At 42.8% G+C, this 19,946-nt stretch overlaps 1 protein-coding gene across 1 annotated transcript in view; it reads right to left on the reverse strand.

Moving 5' to 3' along the window:
* LOC142015815 (scavenger receptor cysteine-rich domain-containing protein DMBT1-like) overlaps window positions 1-19,946 on the reverse strand; it is a 135,463-nt gene that overhangs the window by 89,831 nt on the left and 25,686 nt on the right. Inside the window, 1 exon segment of the mRNA XM_074999617.1 lies at window positions 16,773-16,789. Coding sequence (XP_074855718.1) covers window positions 16,773-16,789 — 17 coding nt within the window.

The following is a 19,946-nucleotide window of genomic DNA, read 5'->3' on the forward strand; positions in this document are numbered from 1 at the left end:
AAGTACTTCATCAACAAGCACATTGTTTTATTAGCAAACAGTGATTTTGCAGGGATCAAATATTCACAGTCTCCTAGAAATGCACTTTAGTTGTGGTCATATAAAAATAGTGGGAACACCATTCAGTGATCAGACCAGGCATTTTCCATCTTTGATGGTGCTGGAACTTTTGAACAAGTCAGGAATTCTATGATCTCATCTCTTCAGGATCTGAGGAAAGTGGGTCTTACCCAAAAAAATCCAATGAAGTGGGTCTTACCCATGAAAGCTCATTACCTAATACATAAATTTGTTAGTCATTAAGGTGCTACAGGACTGCTTGTTTGTGAAACTACAGACCACCACAGCTACTCCTGCTCTGAATCTTGACAATCCAGTCAGATTTCCTCTGGTAACAGGCACCTAAAAAGTAGATGTTTCTATTGAGGTTTTGTTGTTTGCACTGCTCCCTAATGTTTCAGGGTAATGCTTTAATGGGTAAGCACTTTATGGATTTAGATTTGATAGCTCTTCAAACAGACCAAAGTGCAAACAATTCCGTTTTATACCCACTGCAGTGTTATGCAACCAGGAAATATTCTTCGGCATTTTAGTCATTCAGAATGCAGTCTAATAAAAAGCAAATGCTAACCATGAACCAATCTGAAAACCCACCAAACTTGGGGTACACTCACATCCAGATCCAAACTCTGCAATTTGAATCCCACTCTGTACTGAACACACTACTCTAGGGAAAAGTTTAGACTTTAGACCCTAACTGTGAGTGGTTGGGCTATTGAAGTGAGTAGTAGTGCAACACAATATCATCCTCAGCAGTTTCTTTTGGGGTCCATGATCAGAATTGGGCAAAGGGATGTGGGCAACATTATCCTCCCCTGCCTCTTCCCAGATTAAAAACTGAACAATCTGACAGTCATGGGAGGCAGAGCTCTTTTGATTCACAGGTTGCACCTCTGAAATCTGCTACTTTCTTGTCTGGCAATATCCATGGTCTGGCAGGATCTTGCCAGACGAGAGAGTAGCAGTTGGTGAAAGAGCCCCCATAGGGGTGGGAGCCAGAGCCCTGGCCTGCCTAATAGCAATGGGGGGACAGGTGCCAGAGCTCCCACCAGTCCCACATCAGCCATCCCAATAGTAGGGAGCACAGGAGCAGTTCAGATCCCATAGCTGGTAGATTACAAAGGTTACTAATAGTAGGGAAGGAGCCAGACTCAATATTTGTTCCGAAGAAGTTGCCCTACATTAAGGATACGTTTTGGTTTCATACATCATTACTCCCCTTTATAACCATTCATAAATACAGTGATTGGATCAACACAAGCTATTGCCCACTCACCCTTCACAAATCTCATTCAATTAACAGTGTGAGGTTAACACCGGTAACTCTAATGCTGCTTCAATACTAGTGATGAAAATTGCCCATCCTGTTTCCAGGTCCCATACAAAAGTCCAAGTTATAGAACATGAGCTTTATGGGATTGTTTTGAATTGATTGGTTCAAGAATTTGGAAAATGTTACTCAAGCTAGTCAAAGGTAACAAGAAAAAAAATTACTCACAAAGAGGAAGATGCTAGAACACTGGTGTGTAAAGTTCATTTAGCCGAAGAACACAAGGATATTGCACAATTCTATCACTGCATTTTGTTGAAGTGTATTTAATATAACATAAGCTGGGTGATTCATTGCATACCTGAAATATTACTTCTGAAGCACTTGAAAATAAGTATGCATTTTAGCAAGAGAAACCACAATCCTTAATTTACATCCTGAACACAAAGATTTGGAGCCACAAATAATTAAGTTACACATTATAGAGCGACTTCATTTTAATTGCGGTACCAGCCACTCATGCAGAAGACTAGGTGGTGGGAGCAAAGTTAATTTCACCATCTTAACCAGTATATATTAAAAGGCTTAAACAATAGCTCCTTTAACTAGTTTGTTTACCTCACCTTTTTCAACAGAACAGAGCTGTGCTACCCCGTATGTCTGTATATTGACACTACCTTTAATCTTTGCACAAGCTCCCATTGGTGTGATTAGGAGTTCTAGTTGTGGACTCAGTGAAAGTGAGCGAAAATTGTCTAAACACTTTTGTAAGAATGACCTTGAAAGAATTGTAGGCATTTTACCTGTGGCACTTGGCAGAGTCCCAGAAATTGACAGTAGCATCCAAATGAAGATCATTGTGACACCCATCTTGTGAAGGTTTCTGTGGAATAAAACATCAGAATTTATAGGCTCTGACTAAGGAGGGGCGGAGCTCAGCAATCAGCTCTGCATCTACAGTCGATGAATACCAAGTGCGTTCAAAAGGTGTTTTCATTTCAGTCACAAAGGAAGGTGTGTTTAATTTGTTGCCCGTTTCATTTTACATTGCAACCTCCTGGTCTCTGGCAGAAGATAATATTTAAACAATAGCAATTCACCCTTCTTGGAACAAAAACCTTTGGCTTAAATTCTCCCACATGAGTTTGACCTGTGTATGAATCAAAAGTTACATTTGGTGTCCCATGAATGGATCCAGATGCTTTATTCTTTGTGGCTACTTCTGGTATCACAGAAGGGGGAGAATCTGCTAGAGTGTAGTAAGTGGTAAAGTGGTCTTTCTCTGGGAAGGAATTTTTCATGTTTATTGAAGGACCAATCTGTTGTGTAAGGCACGTAATTCAGAACTGTGATTGAGACACAGTATCACAAATAACATACTGCCTAATATTTGCAGCATATTTATTAGTGTCTTACTGACTTGTGACATTTTGGGGCTCAGCCTGGCCAGCAATGGTTTCAATTGCTGTTTGCCTTTTGTCTTGTAGCTGTGCAGCTTTGGGTCCAGAGCTCTGTCCCCAGTAGCCTGCCACAGCCCACTAGCTTCCCCCTTGCTTTGCCCAATGTGGTTAGCCTTTGCAGGCTGAATGTAGTACCTTCCAGCCCAAAAATTACCTCCAAATCATCCTACCGCCACAACCAGTCTGTCTCTCTGGACCCTGACAGAGAAAGTATTAAGTTTACTGCTCTACAAAAGCAGTAAAACATCCAACCTATCTTTTAGAAACAAACCCTTCACTAAGATTACATAGAGCAGATAGGGTTACAAGAAAATAAAGTGAAAATATGCTTCTAAAAGACAAATACACTAATAGACTAATCCCAGCTTTTTTTCTTGCCAAAACCGATCACAGACATCAACTAGCTTGTTTTCTTTGTCTCCTAAAGTAACAAAGAAAATCTTTCTCTGTCCCTCATACCCCTAAAGGGACCATTTGAGTCTGACAAGTCAGAAGGTATAGGCAAGGGAACTACGGGTGGAAGGGCCTGACTCAAGCTCCAACTGCATGAGATTCTGCCGCTGGCCCTGTGCCCAGGGTCATGGCTGTTGGCCCCATGCACTGGGGCCTTGTTCCTGTTCTTGGCTGGGGGTGGAGGTGGACAGTTCAGCACCTCTACTTTAAAACAGATGCCTATGCCACTGTCAGGAAGACCTCCTGGGGATTCAGTCTCCTGGGTCTCTCTGGGGTAGCGGTGCCATTTGATGTCTGTCTCTTGAGTTCAGGATCAAGATAACCACAGCTGGCTTAGCTCTATGGCATCATTTATTGCTCGTGTGGAAACTGAGGTAAACCTACATTCTTTAGTTTAGGACAGACCAGGTGTGATTTATTTACCTAAGCTAGATTCTCTGGTCATACACATGTATTAGGATGTCATAGCGAGGACAGTCATAACTTCACATGTAACATGAACATGTGATTTACAATAACACTAATATAATAATACATGTTATTCGTTGTTACAGGATACCCTAAACCTGTGGTCACCAACTGGTGGATTGTAATCAAGTAGTCTATCCTGAAGGTTCTGCCAGTTAAACACAATCTCCTGTCACTAAAAGGCTGGTGAGGAAACAGGGCACTCAGGAAGGCTGCCTATCTGCCCTGGCCCCACACTGCTTCCAGAACCATATGGCTGCTGGCACATGTGTGTGGTACCTGGGCAGAGCCCTGCCTCAGCTCCCAGCACTGAACCAGTGAATGGGAGCTGTGGGGTCAGTGCAGGCAGCTCGTGGAGACCAGCTGCCCGCTATCTGCCAGTGTTGCAGAGACAAAACTGCAGTCAGCCACTTCTGGGAGCTGCCCGGGGCCAGAGCAGGCAAGCGGCTTGCCTGAGCACTCCATTTCATCCCTTTGGGTAAGCACCTCCAGGTCAGAGCCACACCCACACTCTCACTCGCAGAGCCTTCATCCCTCCCACACCACAACACTCTGCCCCAGCCTGGAGCCCTCTTCTGCTCCCAATTCCCTCCCAGAGTTTCTGTCACATTTTATACATTGCACCTAAATAGGTTTGTGTTACAATAACGTTCAGTAAACATCATTTCTTGAGGACTTGGGAAAATTTACTACGTACCTCCTGAAACACATTAAGAGACTGCCTCTGCCCTCAGTAGCACCAAGTGTGATGCAACAGGACACACCAGTCAAGAAACATCAGGGGCTAAAAGGAGAGACGGCGGCGCAAATATTATAATGAAAAGACCACATGCACACTTACTGAGACTCTTGTTTGTCAGCACACCCTAATATTAAACTGAGTTGATTTTTAACTTTTTTCTAGTCTCAATGTTTTCAGTGGAGTTCATTTGGGAAGTACTTAAAGAGCACATAAGATTACTCAGACATGAACAGCTACAATTTTAAAATAATCCCTGTTCAAAGAGAAAATTCATGGCCTTCATCATGAGGGACTGGCCCCTTGATAGCTCCCCTGTCCAGCACCCTTGGGACCTGACTGGTCTCAGATGAGAGAGTTTGCCAGCCCATGGGAGGTCAGTACTCTCTAGCACATTACCAACACTTTAAATGCTTACTGGGCTCTTAGACGACATTTTGAAATAAATTTGAGATAAATAACAGCACAGAATACTGAGAGCCAGGACTGGTGGCTGTAAACAAACTCAAGCCACGCCCATGATAAGTGGCCATCCGGCTAACTAGAATCATGCTGGTTTACAGATGTTGCTGGACAAGAGCGTTCTGATTAGAGAGTTTCAACCTGTAATAACAGTGTGGTTCCCTTAAAAGAGCATGGCCCTGGAAGTCAGCATCCTGCAGTTCTATTTGCAAGCTCTGCCCCGACTTTGCTGTGTGGTCCTGAACATGTTGACGGAGGCTACATCTGCACTACAAGATAAATTTGAATTTATTAAAAATCAGTTTCATAATTTTTTAATTCAATTTTTACTATTCTCATTTCCCACAGGCTCCCAACAAATTTGACATATTGCTTCCACACAGAAATCACGAAACATCAACTGTTGCAGTAGTGTATTGTGGGAACCTATCCCACAGTTCCCTAAGCCCCTCATTCTGAGCCAGAAGCCAGGTGCAACAGCACTGTCAGTTTCCTGGTTGCCTGCAGCTTCGGGGACCTGGGAACCTGACAATGCAGCAGCCCTGGTCAATTTCCCGGCTCCCACAAAGCTGCGGAACCTGGGAAACTGACAGCGCAGCAGCCTTGATCAATTTCTTGGCTGCCCTAAGCTGCATGACCCTGGAGACTGACAGCACAGTAGCCATGATCAGTTTCCCAGCTCCCACTAGTAGTGGAGGGCTGGGAGCCAGGTGTGCAGCACGTAGCTTTCTGGGGTACATATGAGACACTTGTGGAGGCTAATAAGTTCAAATGAAAGACATGGCACTTACACAATAACCTTTATTCAACTTTTTAAACTAGAGACTGAGGTTATACCCATCTGTTAATATCGACATTTTGTTATCAATATATTAGGGCAGACTAAATCAAGCTAATGACATTTACAGTGAAGACAGTGACATTTTAAAGTTGAGCTGATGCCTTTAAATTCTATTTTATTTCATAGTGTAGAGGCAGCCTGAGAATTCAGTGTTTCAGTTCAATGGAAAAAAGCTCCCTGTAGTTTCAATGGAGAAGGAGGAACAGAATTTTGTGTACTTTTAGGAGCAGGCTGACTCTGGATCTCTTACATATGGCTATTGCAGAGCCGTATGCCATTGGAGGTCCCCCATTTTAGGGCCTCATTTTTGTATTGTAATGGATATACAGTCTTCCCCCACCTTACGAGGTAATTCGTTCCTGAAAAACCCCTGTTAGGGCGAATTCTCGTAAGTCGAAAATGTAATTACCATGAATTTCAATGGGAAAAAATTTTATGCAATCCTGAGCCCCAAAATTTACACCCATTTGTGCTAAAACAACATCAAATCCCATTAAATCTGGTGCAAGGGGGCGGGCAGGGCAGAGCAGAGCAGGGCACTTGGAGGCAGCCTGGCCTGAGCGCAGCTTAGGTTAAGCGGGAGGGGGTGCTGCCAGGGGCTGGCTGCACGGGGAGCTAGGCAGGCACAGGGGGCCCCCAGCTGGCGAGGAGCAACGCCTCACTCATGTGGGGCTGCGTGGCAGAGAGGACCCGCCAGTGGCAGCCAAGGTGGCAGCCGCAGGCGAGTCAGGCACTAAAAGGGAGGGAGCGCCGCAGATGGCGAGCGGTGCCCCAGGCACAGCTACTCAGGGCAGGCAGTGGCAGCCCCCTAGCTGCCTGGGGGTGAGCGGCAGCAGTGGGACCAGGATGGGCTGCACGCCCAGCATCCACGTCTCGCAGAGCGGCATGGTCTACTGCCGGTTCTTGGACGAGTCTACCTCCCCACACCAGACTGCCGCCCTCTCACAGGGTGCCACCAGCCCCCTGCACGGCCTCTTCGTCAAGACCAATGCGGCTGACTCCATCCCCTCCGTGTTTGCCTCCCATAGCTGCCAGCCTCCAACTCGGTCCTCATAAATGCGAAGAAATGCCTCATAAGCTGAAGTAGGGGTATTAAATGAAACTCCTTGTAAAGTCGAATTCTCATAACTCGAATGGGCTTATCTCGGGGTATGACTGTACTATATGTATGAAGCCTTGTTTACCACATGAAACAGTTTCACCAGGAGAATAGAAACTGAATCTATGCAAACATACCACACCGTTGCTGACAGCATATCAGCACCTTGTGCTTTCACACCAATAACTTGATTGCAAGAAATCACCTGCCAAAAAAAACATAGGACCACATTGTACAATATCTACTGCCATTACGCAAATATTTTCTGGCATTAGGAATTACTAATAGTTGTACTAAGCAAACCACTGCTGATTCATTTAATCTGTCTCTTACTGCATTTCAGTTGGTTAATACAGAACCATCGATTAATTAAATGTGAAGATAGTGATGATTAATGTATTGATTGAGCAAACACATTTCTGATATATAGCACCCAATATTTATGGGTTATATTACCCATTACAACAGGTATGCAAGAACATGTAATACTCGAAAAATACATTCACCATCACTCATTCCCAGCTGCCAGCAAAAGAAAAGCACTAAATTCACCATGTAGGCTAATATATCTTATTTCCAGCCTGTCACAAATAGTAGGCGTTGTCAAATTAGGGATGGCTCAGTGGTCTGAGCGTTGGCCTACTAAACCCAGGCTTGTGAGTGCAATCCTTGAGGGGGTTATTTGTGGGGGGATTAGTCCTTGGCCCTGCCAAGAGGGCAGGGGAATGGACTCTGTGACCTCCTGAGGTCTCTTCCAGTTGTATGAGATGTGTATCTCCATATACTTACAGGGGAGGGATAGCTCGGTGGTTTGAGCATTGGCCTGCTAAACTCAGGGTTTTGAGCTCAATCCTTGAAGAGCCTATTAAGGGATTAGGTCAAATAGATATCAGGGATGGTGCTTGGTCCTGCAGAGAGGGCTCAGGACTGGACTAGATGACCTCCCAAGGTCCCTTCCAGTTCTAGGAGATGTGATCTCCAATTATACGTATAATATAAATTCAGTTGGTAGCCCTATTTCCAGGGTCTAGTTATCCTTCTTTGCAAAAAAGAGAAACTGGAATAACAACAACGAAAGCAACGTTGGCCAAACTGGACAGTCTCTATGTAAAAGAATAAATCAGTCGTCAGGAACAGTAATGTACAGAAGCCTGTGGGAGAGCCCTTCAATCTCCCTGGACACTCAGTAGCAGATTTAAGGGTAGCCATCCTGAAACAAAGAAATTTCAAAAATCAAATGGAGAGAGAAATCTCTGAGCTGCAATTTATTTGCAAAGTTGACTCCATTAACCAAGGATTAAACAGAAACTGGGAGTGGCTCGCACTTTACAAAAGGAGCTTCTCTGCCCTACATGTTAACAGCTCCACATTAGCCTGACAATGGGCCACATTACCCAGTCTTATATGACCTGTTTTTCCTTGCTTCATACATACTACTGATAATGGGCCTTTTCCACCCTGACCAAATAGACCTTGTCAGCTCTGGCCCGCCCTTTTAATGGGACCCCACTCTTTAAATACCCCTCTGAAACTACCACCCCCGCCGCCCGCCCTCATGCATCTGATGAAGCAGGTCTTTGCCCACAAAAGCTCATGCTCCAAAATATCTGTTAGTCTATAAGGTGCCACAGGACTGTTTGTTGTTCTCAAAGATACAGACTAACACGACTACCTCCCTGATACTGTTACATAGTCAGCCAGAGAACTCCTGTAACAGGGGTATGGTTGAAAGCTGGGGAAAAGGAAGTAAAGCTGAGGACATGTGACTGGCTTGTGAGGTGAAGGAGCTGAAGCTGTGAAAGGAGGAATTAAAAGGGGGGAAACCTTGACCTATCATTGGAGTCTGAGCCACAGGTCAGAGTCACATGTGAGCTGCATGGCTCTTGCTAGATCCAGAACTCCAACCTCATCTGGATGATGTTGTTCATTTAACAAAATAATATAGAAAGATGATAAAATCAGGCATGTGTGAAATTCATTGACAGAAAGGAGCCGCCTCCAAAATAGTAACAGCAATGAAGGGTCCTGTGGCACCTTATAGACTAACAGAAAAGTTTTGAGCATGAGCTTTCGTGAGCACAGACTCACTCACGAAAGCTCATGCTCAAAACTTTTCTGTTAGTCTATAAGGTGCCACAGGACCCTTTGTTGCTGTTACAGATCCAGACTAACACGGCTGCCCCTCCAATACTCCAAAATAGTATGGCTTTGGTCTGGTCCACCTGATTTCACAGTACCCCTTCCGCCCCAGCCTCACCCCACCCCACAAGTTATTCTTTCTTTGCCTGTGCCCAGTATTCCAGAAACCAGAAATAGAATTTTATTGATGTTAGTTGGAAAATTCCCTAATCACTTTGTCTTTCAGAACATTCCTTTCTTGGCAGATATTGCTAATAATATTTTGGCATTTTTTAAAAATCCTGACGTGCTTCATGCACTTATGGAAGTTTTCTTTCACAACATGAAATGGTGTCTGCACAAATTCTGGTATTTCATATTATTTACATGTGGGGAGGAAATACTAGACCTGCAAACTATTAATGCATGTATTTGTATTATTAGCTAATAAAAGGAAATATAGTGTTATTGGGAGATTAAAAAAAATTAATGGGTGAGTCAAAGTTTGTAAGTACAAAGGATAAGTATAAAGTTGTAGTAATCTGCTAAAACACCAGCAACTACACAGCACACCCACTAACTCAGGAATTAATCTCTACAACTAAACCATTTGTCAACTCTGTCCACTTATCTACCCCAGTGACACGATCATAGGACTTAACCACATCAGCCACACCGTCAGGGGCTTGTTCACCTGCACATCACTAATGTGATATATACCATCATGAACTAGTAGTGCTCCTCTGCCATGTACAATGGCCAGACTGGAAAAAAGCTGGACAGAAATCAGACATCAAGAATAGTACCATTCAGAGCTCAAACTAAGAGAATACTTCACTCTTACTGAATGCTCAGCAACAGCTGTAAAACTTGCCCATACTTCAGCAAAACAAAGAATTGTCAAAAATAGAATTCATCATAAAACTGCACAGCTGGAATTCATATGCAGACCTGACTGAGCCTGAATAGAGACAGGGCAGGGAGAAGGAGGCTAGGTCACCACAAAAAATAATTTTCCCTGTTTTCATATTCACACCTTCTCATCAATTGTTAGGAGCGGGCCACATCTGCCCTGATTTAGTTGACCTTCTTAGTGCTGTTCCTCCACATAGTAATGTAACGCTTCAATTTTTGCATGCATATATCTATATATCTCTGCCAAACTGAAGTTTCTACTTCATGCATTTGGTGAAGTAGGTTCTAACCCACAAAAGATTATGCCAAAATAAATGCATTAGTTTTTAAGCTGACATGGGACTCCTCATTGCTGAAACAGACTAGCATCGCTACCTTGTCAGTACCTGGCTAGATTTCCAAAAAATCCTCAGAGCTCTACTTTGGGCTGACAATCTTCTAGAAAGCATCACAGCAGCGTGGTTCACCTCTGACAGATCCAGATTGTGATAGGCTCATCAGAGAGCATGGAAAGGGTGAAGGATGCCAAACTACTGTCAATCAATCATCCTGTTAACAAAGCTGGACTACTTGAGCATTGTGACAGGCCTCTTCACTAGGTTTGAGAAATTTGCCTTTTCTAGATAGGGCAGCCACTACCCCATTCTTGGCCCTGGGCAACAGGTTAGTGCAAAGTCAAAGCAAGAGAAGAGGACCTGGCAGATCTGGCATTGGTTAAGGCATCTAGCAGTCTGTACTATTCCAGGTTCTTGTGGTCCATCAGGACTTGGACTGGCAATTGGACTTCTTCTAGGAGCTGGCACAGACTCTTGAAAGCTGCCCTGAGAGTGAGTTGTTCTTTGCCCCATTAGTATATTTTCTTCTGCTGGTGTTAGGCAGAGAGGTGGATCAGTTTCACTTGCCTGCATGATAAGACAATACTGCACTTTCAGCATATTCCAAGGCCTTGCCCTGTACTGCTTGATGGGATCTGCGTGAATCAGCCTGAATGCTAAAGTGCATGACCTTTTCAGTTAATCAAAAGCAAAGCGAGCCTCTGTGGACCAAGTGAAGTCCCTTTGCAAGAGTGCTATGATGAGTGCAAAAAGGTTAAATCACCTGTAGAAATGGCAAAATTCAGGAATTGCTGCCCCCTCCCCATATGGCTATGGGCATAGGGGATTGGTGCCTATGGGGGAAGAGGTTGCAGGGAGGCCTTGCCAGAGGAAAAGGGAAGGAGTATGAAGGGGCACACCATTTAGCAATAACGTTTTTGCGGGGGGAGGGGAAGGGCAGCACACCTCCCAAGGGCTGCCACAAGTCATCTCTGTCCATGGGTGCAACCCAGTTGGCTATTACTGCCACCTTACATGTCTCCATGGTGAGTTTCGTGGGTGAGACAACATATCCCAAAAGTGCCAATGTGTCCCTTCTCAAACTCACTTTTCCCTAGCTTCACATGAAGAGACTCTGCCACAGCCATCTTTAAGACAGCGCACCAGTGACTTGGGAGACCTGCCTTTCAAAGAAAATTAGGCTGTTGTCCATGCAAATGACCACAAATTGGTCCAACGTATCACTAACTATGTGATTTACAAAATGCTGGCAATTTCCAGGGCATTGCACAATTGCATTTGGAAGCCTGGGTTTGTGAGAGTCAAAGCTGAGGACAGGGCAACTTGAGCTTGCAGGATCATATTCTGTACCCTCTGGGCTGCAGTGTCTTTAGAAGTCCCATTATCACAGTCTGAGATACTGGCCTTTATAGAATCCACTTACCATACCGGATCTGGTTCCCTTATTGTTTATATTAGGGCTGTTTAAATTGTCAGTGACTGGGATATGGGCAATCATGTCTTTTGGTTAGAGCAGGAACAAGGCCTAGTAATTAGAACAGGTGCCAGTGGTCAGCAGTTGGAGCCCAGGATCGTGGGCCAGTTTCAGAAAAAGGGTTACCTGGAGTAAGGCAAGGCAGGAGCAAGCCTGGAATTCAACAGGTCGTATAACAGCCCTGGGTGAATACTCCGAGCAGCTCCTCAACAGCTGCTGTTGCTGGGCATAAGAGTCAGTCTGCTGACACTTCCAGCAAATTAGGAGGTGTAGACAAGCAGGAAACCTACTACAGACCGTCTGCACTCATTATGTTGGGGCCAGGGACTGGCTACGCTGCAGGCACTGTCTCCAGATTGGCTCTGATGTCTGATGCTTCTTTCATGTGGAGATAAACATCATCAGCCTATGATTTTTCCTGTAAGAACAGGTGCTGGTCATGTGTTTAAAAGTCCCTATATCAACTAGCACAAAACACCCATGTGAAAGAGCAGCACAGCCATACTTCCTGAAGCTTTGCTCCTATTGGCTACATGATCCACCCCAGCTACGCAATGTCAGATTGGCTCAGTTCCTGGACAGAGACTTACTAGGAAAACCCAGGGGCTACAGAAAAGGGTGTTGGAGATTCAGTAGCTAGCACTCTTCCCTCAAATAGATTCACTGTTTCCCCTACACAAAAAGTCTCATTCTGGGCTACTGTGATGTGTTTTGGATGAGACCCAAAATAGAAGTCCAAACTACCTGTGACCACTAAAATAACCTTGCAATCCCACACACTCACTGCACCCGACATGCCATCTAGAGACTAAGACCCTGCATCTTAGTCAATTCAAATTAATTTGCTTATTTTTTCTGCCTAGAATCCCCCTTAAGTTTACATTTCTTGTCCCATACTATTGAGTAGCATTTCTGTATGGTGACGGCTCCTGCATTTTCCATTTGAGGTAGCTGCATTTCTGTAGTACGTAAACTTCATATATAGTTTGAAGTGAGCACAAATAAAGAATTTAGAAAATACTTCTAGATTAAAAGGTACCAAATCAATGCAAGATCCGCATCAATAACCATTACGTCACCTCCTCCCAAAACAAATTTCTTTCTTTTCACCTGAACATTTGAGTGAGCTGGTGTCACTGGCACAAGGAAAGCAAACTTCAGATCAGGAGAAGACCTTTTAAAAAAATCCAGACACGAAGATTCATGCTGTATCCAAGCCAGTCTTACCAATAGTCAAAGATGTTTGTTGGGCAGACATTGGCCTGGGTTGCAGCTGAGTGGATGTGATTTGCAGTAACAGACAAATTAATGGTTCATTTGGCATGAGCATGGACACACTAGGGTGTGTGACAATCATTAAAGCCTGTAGAACCGCGCTCTTGAGAAAAGGCCAGTGTAAATCACCACTCGTGGTACGTGGCGCTGTAGAATTTCAAAGTCTCTTGACCAGCTATTCAGAGATCAGATGATTAATTTTCGTGGGTGAGCTTGCACCAGCAGTCACTCAGGGAATGCATGAGGTAGCTGCACGGCTCTGACTGGTCAGCAAGTAGAATGTACACTCAATTCCACTATTAAGCACTTGCTTTTTAGTTCATTTGTTGATAGTCCAAGTGGCTGTATAAAAACCTCTTGTACAATAAGCTGTCACACCACTATCATGCCTCTTTTTCACACACTGGGATTGAAGCTGGACTATTGTATTGGATGGTCTCAGCCCACCCCCTAGTGGCCAGTATAAATAGCTATGCTCAGGACCATACTGCAGACACGGCCCATCCAGAGAGGGCTGTTCAACTCACCCAGCCTCCATTAGACTTTGGAAACAGTATGAGTCAACAGTGTGATGCTGTTGCCAAAAAAAAAAAAAAAAAAAAAGTAAACATGATTCTGGGATGCATTAACAGGTGTGTTGTGAACAAGACACAAGAAGTCATTCTTCCACTCTTCTCTGTGGTGGTTAGGCCTCAGCTGGACTATTGTGTCCAGTTCTGGGCACCACAGTTCAAGAAAGATGTGGAGAAATTAGAGAGGGTCCAGAAAAGAGAGACAAGAATGATTAACGGTGTAGAGAATGTGACCTATGAAGAAAGGCTAAAAGAATTGTGCTTGTTTAGTTTGGAAAAGAGAAGATTGAGGGCAGACATGCTGGCGGTTTTCAGGTATCTAAAAGGGTGTCATAAGGAGGAGGGAGAAAACTTGTTCTTTTTGGCCTCTGAAGATAGAACAAGAGGCACTGGACAAACTGTGGCAAGGAAGGTTTATGTTGGGACATTAGGAAAAAGTTCCTAACTGTCACAGTGGTCAAACAGTGGAATAAATTGCCATGGGAGGTTGTGGAATCTCCATCGCTAGAGATATTTAGGAACAGGTTAGATAGATGTCTATCAGGGAAGGTTTAGACAGTACTTGCCCCTATTATTGGGGCAAGGGGCTGGACTCCATGGCCTCTCCAGGTCCCTTTCAGTCCTAGTATTCTATGACACACTGCCATGGACAGGATGAGGCCTACAGTATTTCCACAGAGATTGAATCACAGCACTACCCAAAAGATAAACTGTTGCTTATTGTATAATACCTAGCTGTTATATGGCATTTTTCATCCACAGGTCTGACAACTCTTCACAAAGGAGGTAAGCATCATTAACTAAATGAAGCAGAGGGCAGTGATTTGCCCACAGTCATCCAAGGACATATTGCAAATAGAATTTCCAAGTCCCAGTCCAGTGCTCTATCCACTAGGACATGCTGCCTTCCAATAAAGGTAACGTAACCTGCAATTAGGTTATTTAAAATACAGCAGTTTTAGAATGTTTGTCTAAGTGATCCAGAATCAAGACAAGACAGGAACATGTAGCACATTGCTAAACTACTTCTCTTCCTTTATTAGCATGTTGTTGTGCAGACTCCATTCAAATCAGATGTGACAAATCTGAATTCAGTTTATCTGTCAATAGTAAGATTGTTGAAGATACAAAATAAAGAAGAAAATGAATTTGGATTTCAATCAGAACTTTGCCAAACCTCCAACTGCTTCTGTGATTATCTCCTAAATCCATAGGTGACCCTTGTCCCAAAAAAGTTTTTTTTTCTTGAAATTACTTCATTAATTTGACATAATAGCAAATAAATTATCTGTCCCAAATATTTTATCCAGCTCTACACACAGGCTGCCAGTTGAATACAAGCTCTTGGGAGAAGACATTAGTAAAAGACTAAGTCCAGAAAAGGGCAGAGGGTCGTACTCTAATGTTGATGTCCATGACTGCCCATCCTGTTCTGAAAAGTCAGTTTTTCCCACAGAAATAAGACTTGGAAATGCCAAAACTCCCTTCCTTTAGGTGGGTGAGTATATTCCTCTCTCCACCACCTTACTCAAACCTAACAGCTTATCCATCTCCTCTGACTACAACAAAGTTGAACCCAAGACAGCTGCTGTCTTGGAAGTTTCCAGCAACTTCAAGATCTTGGGTATATGAATTAGCCAAATATTCACTGAATGCTAGGATGCTGGTAATTCCTCCTACATACTAACTGAAGAGAACTCTAGCACTTTGCCTCGGAAATACAAACAGAATATTAGTATTGCAAAGTGTATGATGAAAATATTTCCAGGGTTATGTGGGCCAGAAAGTGATCCAGATGGATTTGAGAGGGAAGCCATAACATTAATTTCAGAAAAGTCTTTGATAAGATTGCTCAAACCCCTCCCCCCTGCTTTTTTTTTTTGTACTCTAAATCTGATGAAGTGGGTATTACCCACAAAAGTCCATTGTCTAATACATAAAATTGTTAGTCTTTAAGGTGCTATAGGACTGCATGGTTTTCATGAAGCACAGACTAACAGGGCTACCCCTCTGAAAAATAATTTAGGCCCTTAGAAGCATAAAATCCATTGACTTTCAATGAACCCCCTAAATGCCTACAGACCAGACTTTCAAAAAAAATTTAGGAAACTGAAGATACTCAAAGACACTTAGTCAAACCTTCAAAGTTACCTAGGTACATAACCACTACTGGAATTCATAGACAAGGTGTGTCCCCCTTCCATCAACAGGAATTCATCCATTAATTGATACTTCATCACCCACCTTTTCTCTCTCTCCCCTATCCTGGGACCAACATGGATACATCTCTGAAAACAACATTGAACTCATTGGTGGTTAGGCACCAAGACATGTTTGAAAAGCTCCACAGGTATCTCTGCATGTTAATGCACCTAAATACCTTTAAAAGTCTGGACCCTGGTTACTTCTGAAAGTGGTACTTAAGCAGTTCTGCAAATATTACTGAGAAGTGAAATAACTGAAGCAAATAAAATAAGAACTGGACAGAGCTCTAGATTATTAGCTCACATCAGCTACTGTTGCTTAGTACAAATCATTATAATCCTTAATGCATCTCACTAGAAAATCTTGTTTTAGAAGATACCAAGCAGAGAGTGTCCCTCATTCCTTGCACCTTCCATGACTACATGTAAGACAAATAATAGGGAAAAGTTCATGTAAAATTCACTATTAATATATCATGAAATTTGTGCAATGAATTATTTGGCAAATGATCTCCCCTCAGCTCAGTGTAGGGCTAAGATTCCCACAGTCTCCCTTCAATTAATAACACAAACAAATATGTACCTGGATGAACAATGCTGTGAAAGAGTCAATCCAAGTCAGAAAAGTATGTACTGCTGGGGCCAGGAAGGAAGAAGTAGGATACAGAACAAAGATAATCTTATCAAAATGAAGGATAAGCATGAATGGAGAATGGAAAGATTAATATGAAGAGAGATTGACCACCACAATTAATTAAAATGCAGAGAAAAAAAGTGAACCCCGTTTGAAGCAAATCTCAAAAGAAAACACACAAAATAATTACCAACATTTTAGCAGAGGAAGTAAAAAATGAAAAGCATGATCGCCCAGCACCGGATGTTTGATGGAGTTCAGGTGCTCCAGTTTACTAGTCAGGTGTCATCCTCAAACCTTCTCTCAGAGGGAAGTGGCAGCAGATTGAGAAGCACTAGTAGTAAGTATATTTTAAAAGCATCTCTGTTGGATGCTGTGAAGCGTGCAGTGAACCAGTGTCTGTCCCAGTACTCTGCTCACTTATGCTCCAATTAGTTTCTCCACTCCCTACCCCAGAGAAAACCTTCAGTGAGGAATTGACTATTTAATTACCTAAAGAGGGTGGGGGTGCCAAGGAACTAATTGTCCCATCAGCTGGAGGGATAGTTAAGTAGCACAGTAAGATCATGAAGAAAGGGAAAGGCATCTCAGGAAGGTGAGAGCTTGTCTTTGAGAACAGGTGATATCTGATGATCATTGTAGACCAAGTAACTGCACAGGACTACAACAGTTGTTGTAATAGTAACAAACCACACAGAAAGAAAGATGTTAACAAGCAAGAGAGACATGTAAGGCTGTCTGTATAGATCACACAACAGGAGTGGAGCCTGATTTGCTACAGGTACTTAGATGAATCTCATTATCGCAATACCTTAACACACTAATTTTCTCTCTCTAAATTTTTCTGTCTGAGAATGTTAGTACACTGAAAATTGTTGACTAAAACCATCAGTGGACCCATTGAAATGCTGATTTCTTAAACCCAGATTCTTCCTAATATTTCATACAGAATAAAGGCAAAATATAAAAGCTTATTTAAATGCAAAATTACTGATTTTACCTTCCCTGTTTTGAAAATGAAAAAACCACAAACACAAATTGATGTTTGACAGTTTCTTTATTACAGATTATATTCTTCATCTTACAAAGCATTAGTTCAAAAAATTGATATATAAACATTTTATTTGCAGGTAAATATAGCTTTGAAACACCGCCACTTCTGATTTTCAGTTGCTATGTTTACATGTGAAATTCACTTAGACTGGAAATCATCCCACTTTACAGGATTGGCACAATCTCACATTTGTCTCAAAGAGAAATTAAACCATAGAGAGCAATACTCAATACACAGTGTTTTAGCAGTTCCATATGTAATTGGATGTATTACTAAATAAAAATACTTCCTTCTATATAACCACCTTGGAACATCTGGTGTTACCACATGTAAATTTTACCCCCATCTCTTCACCATAATTTCTATGTCAGAATATTTGAGGTGTTAAACTAATCATGAAAAGAAGTGAAAGGAAGATTATGAAGGAGAAAAGTTACACAAACATCCAAATACTTTGATGATAAGCAGTAACTGAAAGATTCCAGGTATGCATGAAACATTAAACCATGACTTTTTATGCATAAAATTGTCAAATCACAGTTTTATCCATTGGTCTTAGGTACTTCTATATCCCTCTTTCTCATAAAATCTGAGTGCCTCACAATCTTAATTCTATTTATCCTTTCAAGACCCCTGTGAGGTAGGAAAGTTTTATAATCCCCATTTTACCAATGTGGAACTAAGGCCCAGAAAGACTAAGTGACACAGCCAGCGCCACACAAGCTATCTGCGGTGACCCAGTGACTCTTATCCCAGGTCAGTGCTCTAACCCAGCATTTCCCAAAGTGTGGTCCGCTGCCCAGTACCAGTTCTTAGAAAATATACAAATTATCATTATGTACTATTATTATTGTGAATAAACAGCGAAAATTTATTCATTTTTTGTGTGTGTTTTTATTTTTGGGCTGCAAAAAAAAGATACTGAAAATACCCAGGTCCCAACTATATAAAAGTTCAGGAAACCCTGCTCTAACCTCTGGACCATTCTTCTTCTATGCACATTCATCAGGTTACAAGGACTGTATGAGTCACTGTTAAACCAGACTGCAGAATACCCTGTAAATTAAGGCATAGTATTTCCAGGTTATCTGTACTAGAGCTAGTCCTGAGCTGTAAAGTCTGGTTCTAGAGCGAGAAAAGGGAGTTGGCAGGTCAGACATTGGCCGGAAGTTCTGTCCATTATTGGAAATGGCAGCAGGTTGGGGAGTTAGGACCTAGATTCAAACTCTTCCTAACTTAGCATGGTATTTGGATGTTTTAACCTCAGGCCCATTTCTAGCCTGAATTTGCCAAAACTCAGAGGGTAGCCTCATTATGGCAACTTTTTCATACTTTCTCCATGAAGCACAAATTCCCATATAGAAGGTATTGAGTGCAAACTAAATAATAAGGTACGTGGCCCGAGACAGCACTATCTGTCAGATGCTGGTGCCTTTAGTATCTCATTATCTGGTATGGAGTCTCTGTCCTCAGTTTACTTTTCAAAAGAAACACAACAAGAATGAAAACAGTTGCAAGCACCACAATGATAACTATAAACAGAGCCTGGGAACGATCAGCAGTAGCAATAAGTGAAACATGGGAATCCATCTCTTTCTGATGTCCGGAATAGTTCAGCTCTGTGAGTCAAAAGAAAAAGTCTCTTACATTTTATTCGGTTCTGGTTATTTCCAAAGACATTAGGACAAGAGAATTTGAATACAGAATACTACATTCTAGATCGAGGTCAGCAACCCTTCTGAGACGAAGTGCTGAAGTTTGACCTTTTGACCTCTATATATTGTCCCAATGCCAATGATGCTTTTTTAAAGTCACTAATAGTCCTACTTATATCAGCTTCATTAATTAATAAATAAATAAAGCCCATTAATGACCTGTCTATCAGTTTGATCCTGACTCCTTGTGCCTAGTAAAGAGAGAGGCTCTGAACAGGAGTCTCCCACCTCTCCAGAGTGGGCTTACATCACCAGGCTGCGGACTATTCTGATGTGGGACTCCACATCTCTGCTGTCGAAGCTGTTCATTTGGGATAAATAAACATTGGGCTAGAAAGACAGAGTGATTCATGAATCCAGAGGTTAAGGCACTCACAGAGGTGGGAGACCCAGAGTACCCTGCTTCAGTGACAATTTAATTACTGATACAATTCAAAGCACTTCAGCAGCAGTGAGAGAAAGAGGCCTACATCAGAATACCCCCATGGCCAAGCAGAACTGTCAAGAGACTTCACCAGACAGTGTGGGCAGCTGGGTTGGAGCTCTGGAAGAGGCAGAGTCTCAGGTGGAAAGGTTCCGAAGGACAGAATTTGCTGGACCAGAGAAGGTCCAGAGTTTCTGCCCCACACAGCCTCAGCCTCCCACTCTCACAGGACTCCAGGGCCCCTGGGCTGCCATGGGTCTCCAGCACCGTGCTCCCGGGGCTGACACAAGTCTCTGGAAGATGGGGGCTCCAGCCCTAGTCCCGCACTGCCTTGAGGGCTCTGGTGAGGCCTCCAGCACCACACTTTGTTGGAA

Source organism: Carettochelys insculpta, chromosome 7 (genome assembly GCF_033958435.1).
Source record: "Carettochelys insculpta isolate YL-2023 chromosome 7, ASM3395843v1, whole genome shotgun sequence".
Taxonomy (NCBI): Eukaryota; Metazoa; Chordata; order Testudines; family Carettochelyidae; genus Carettochelys; species Carettochelys insculpta.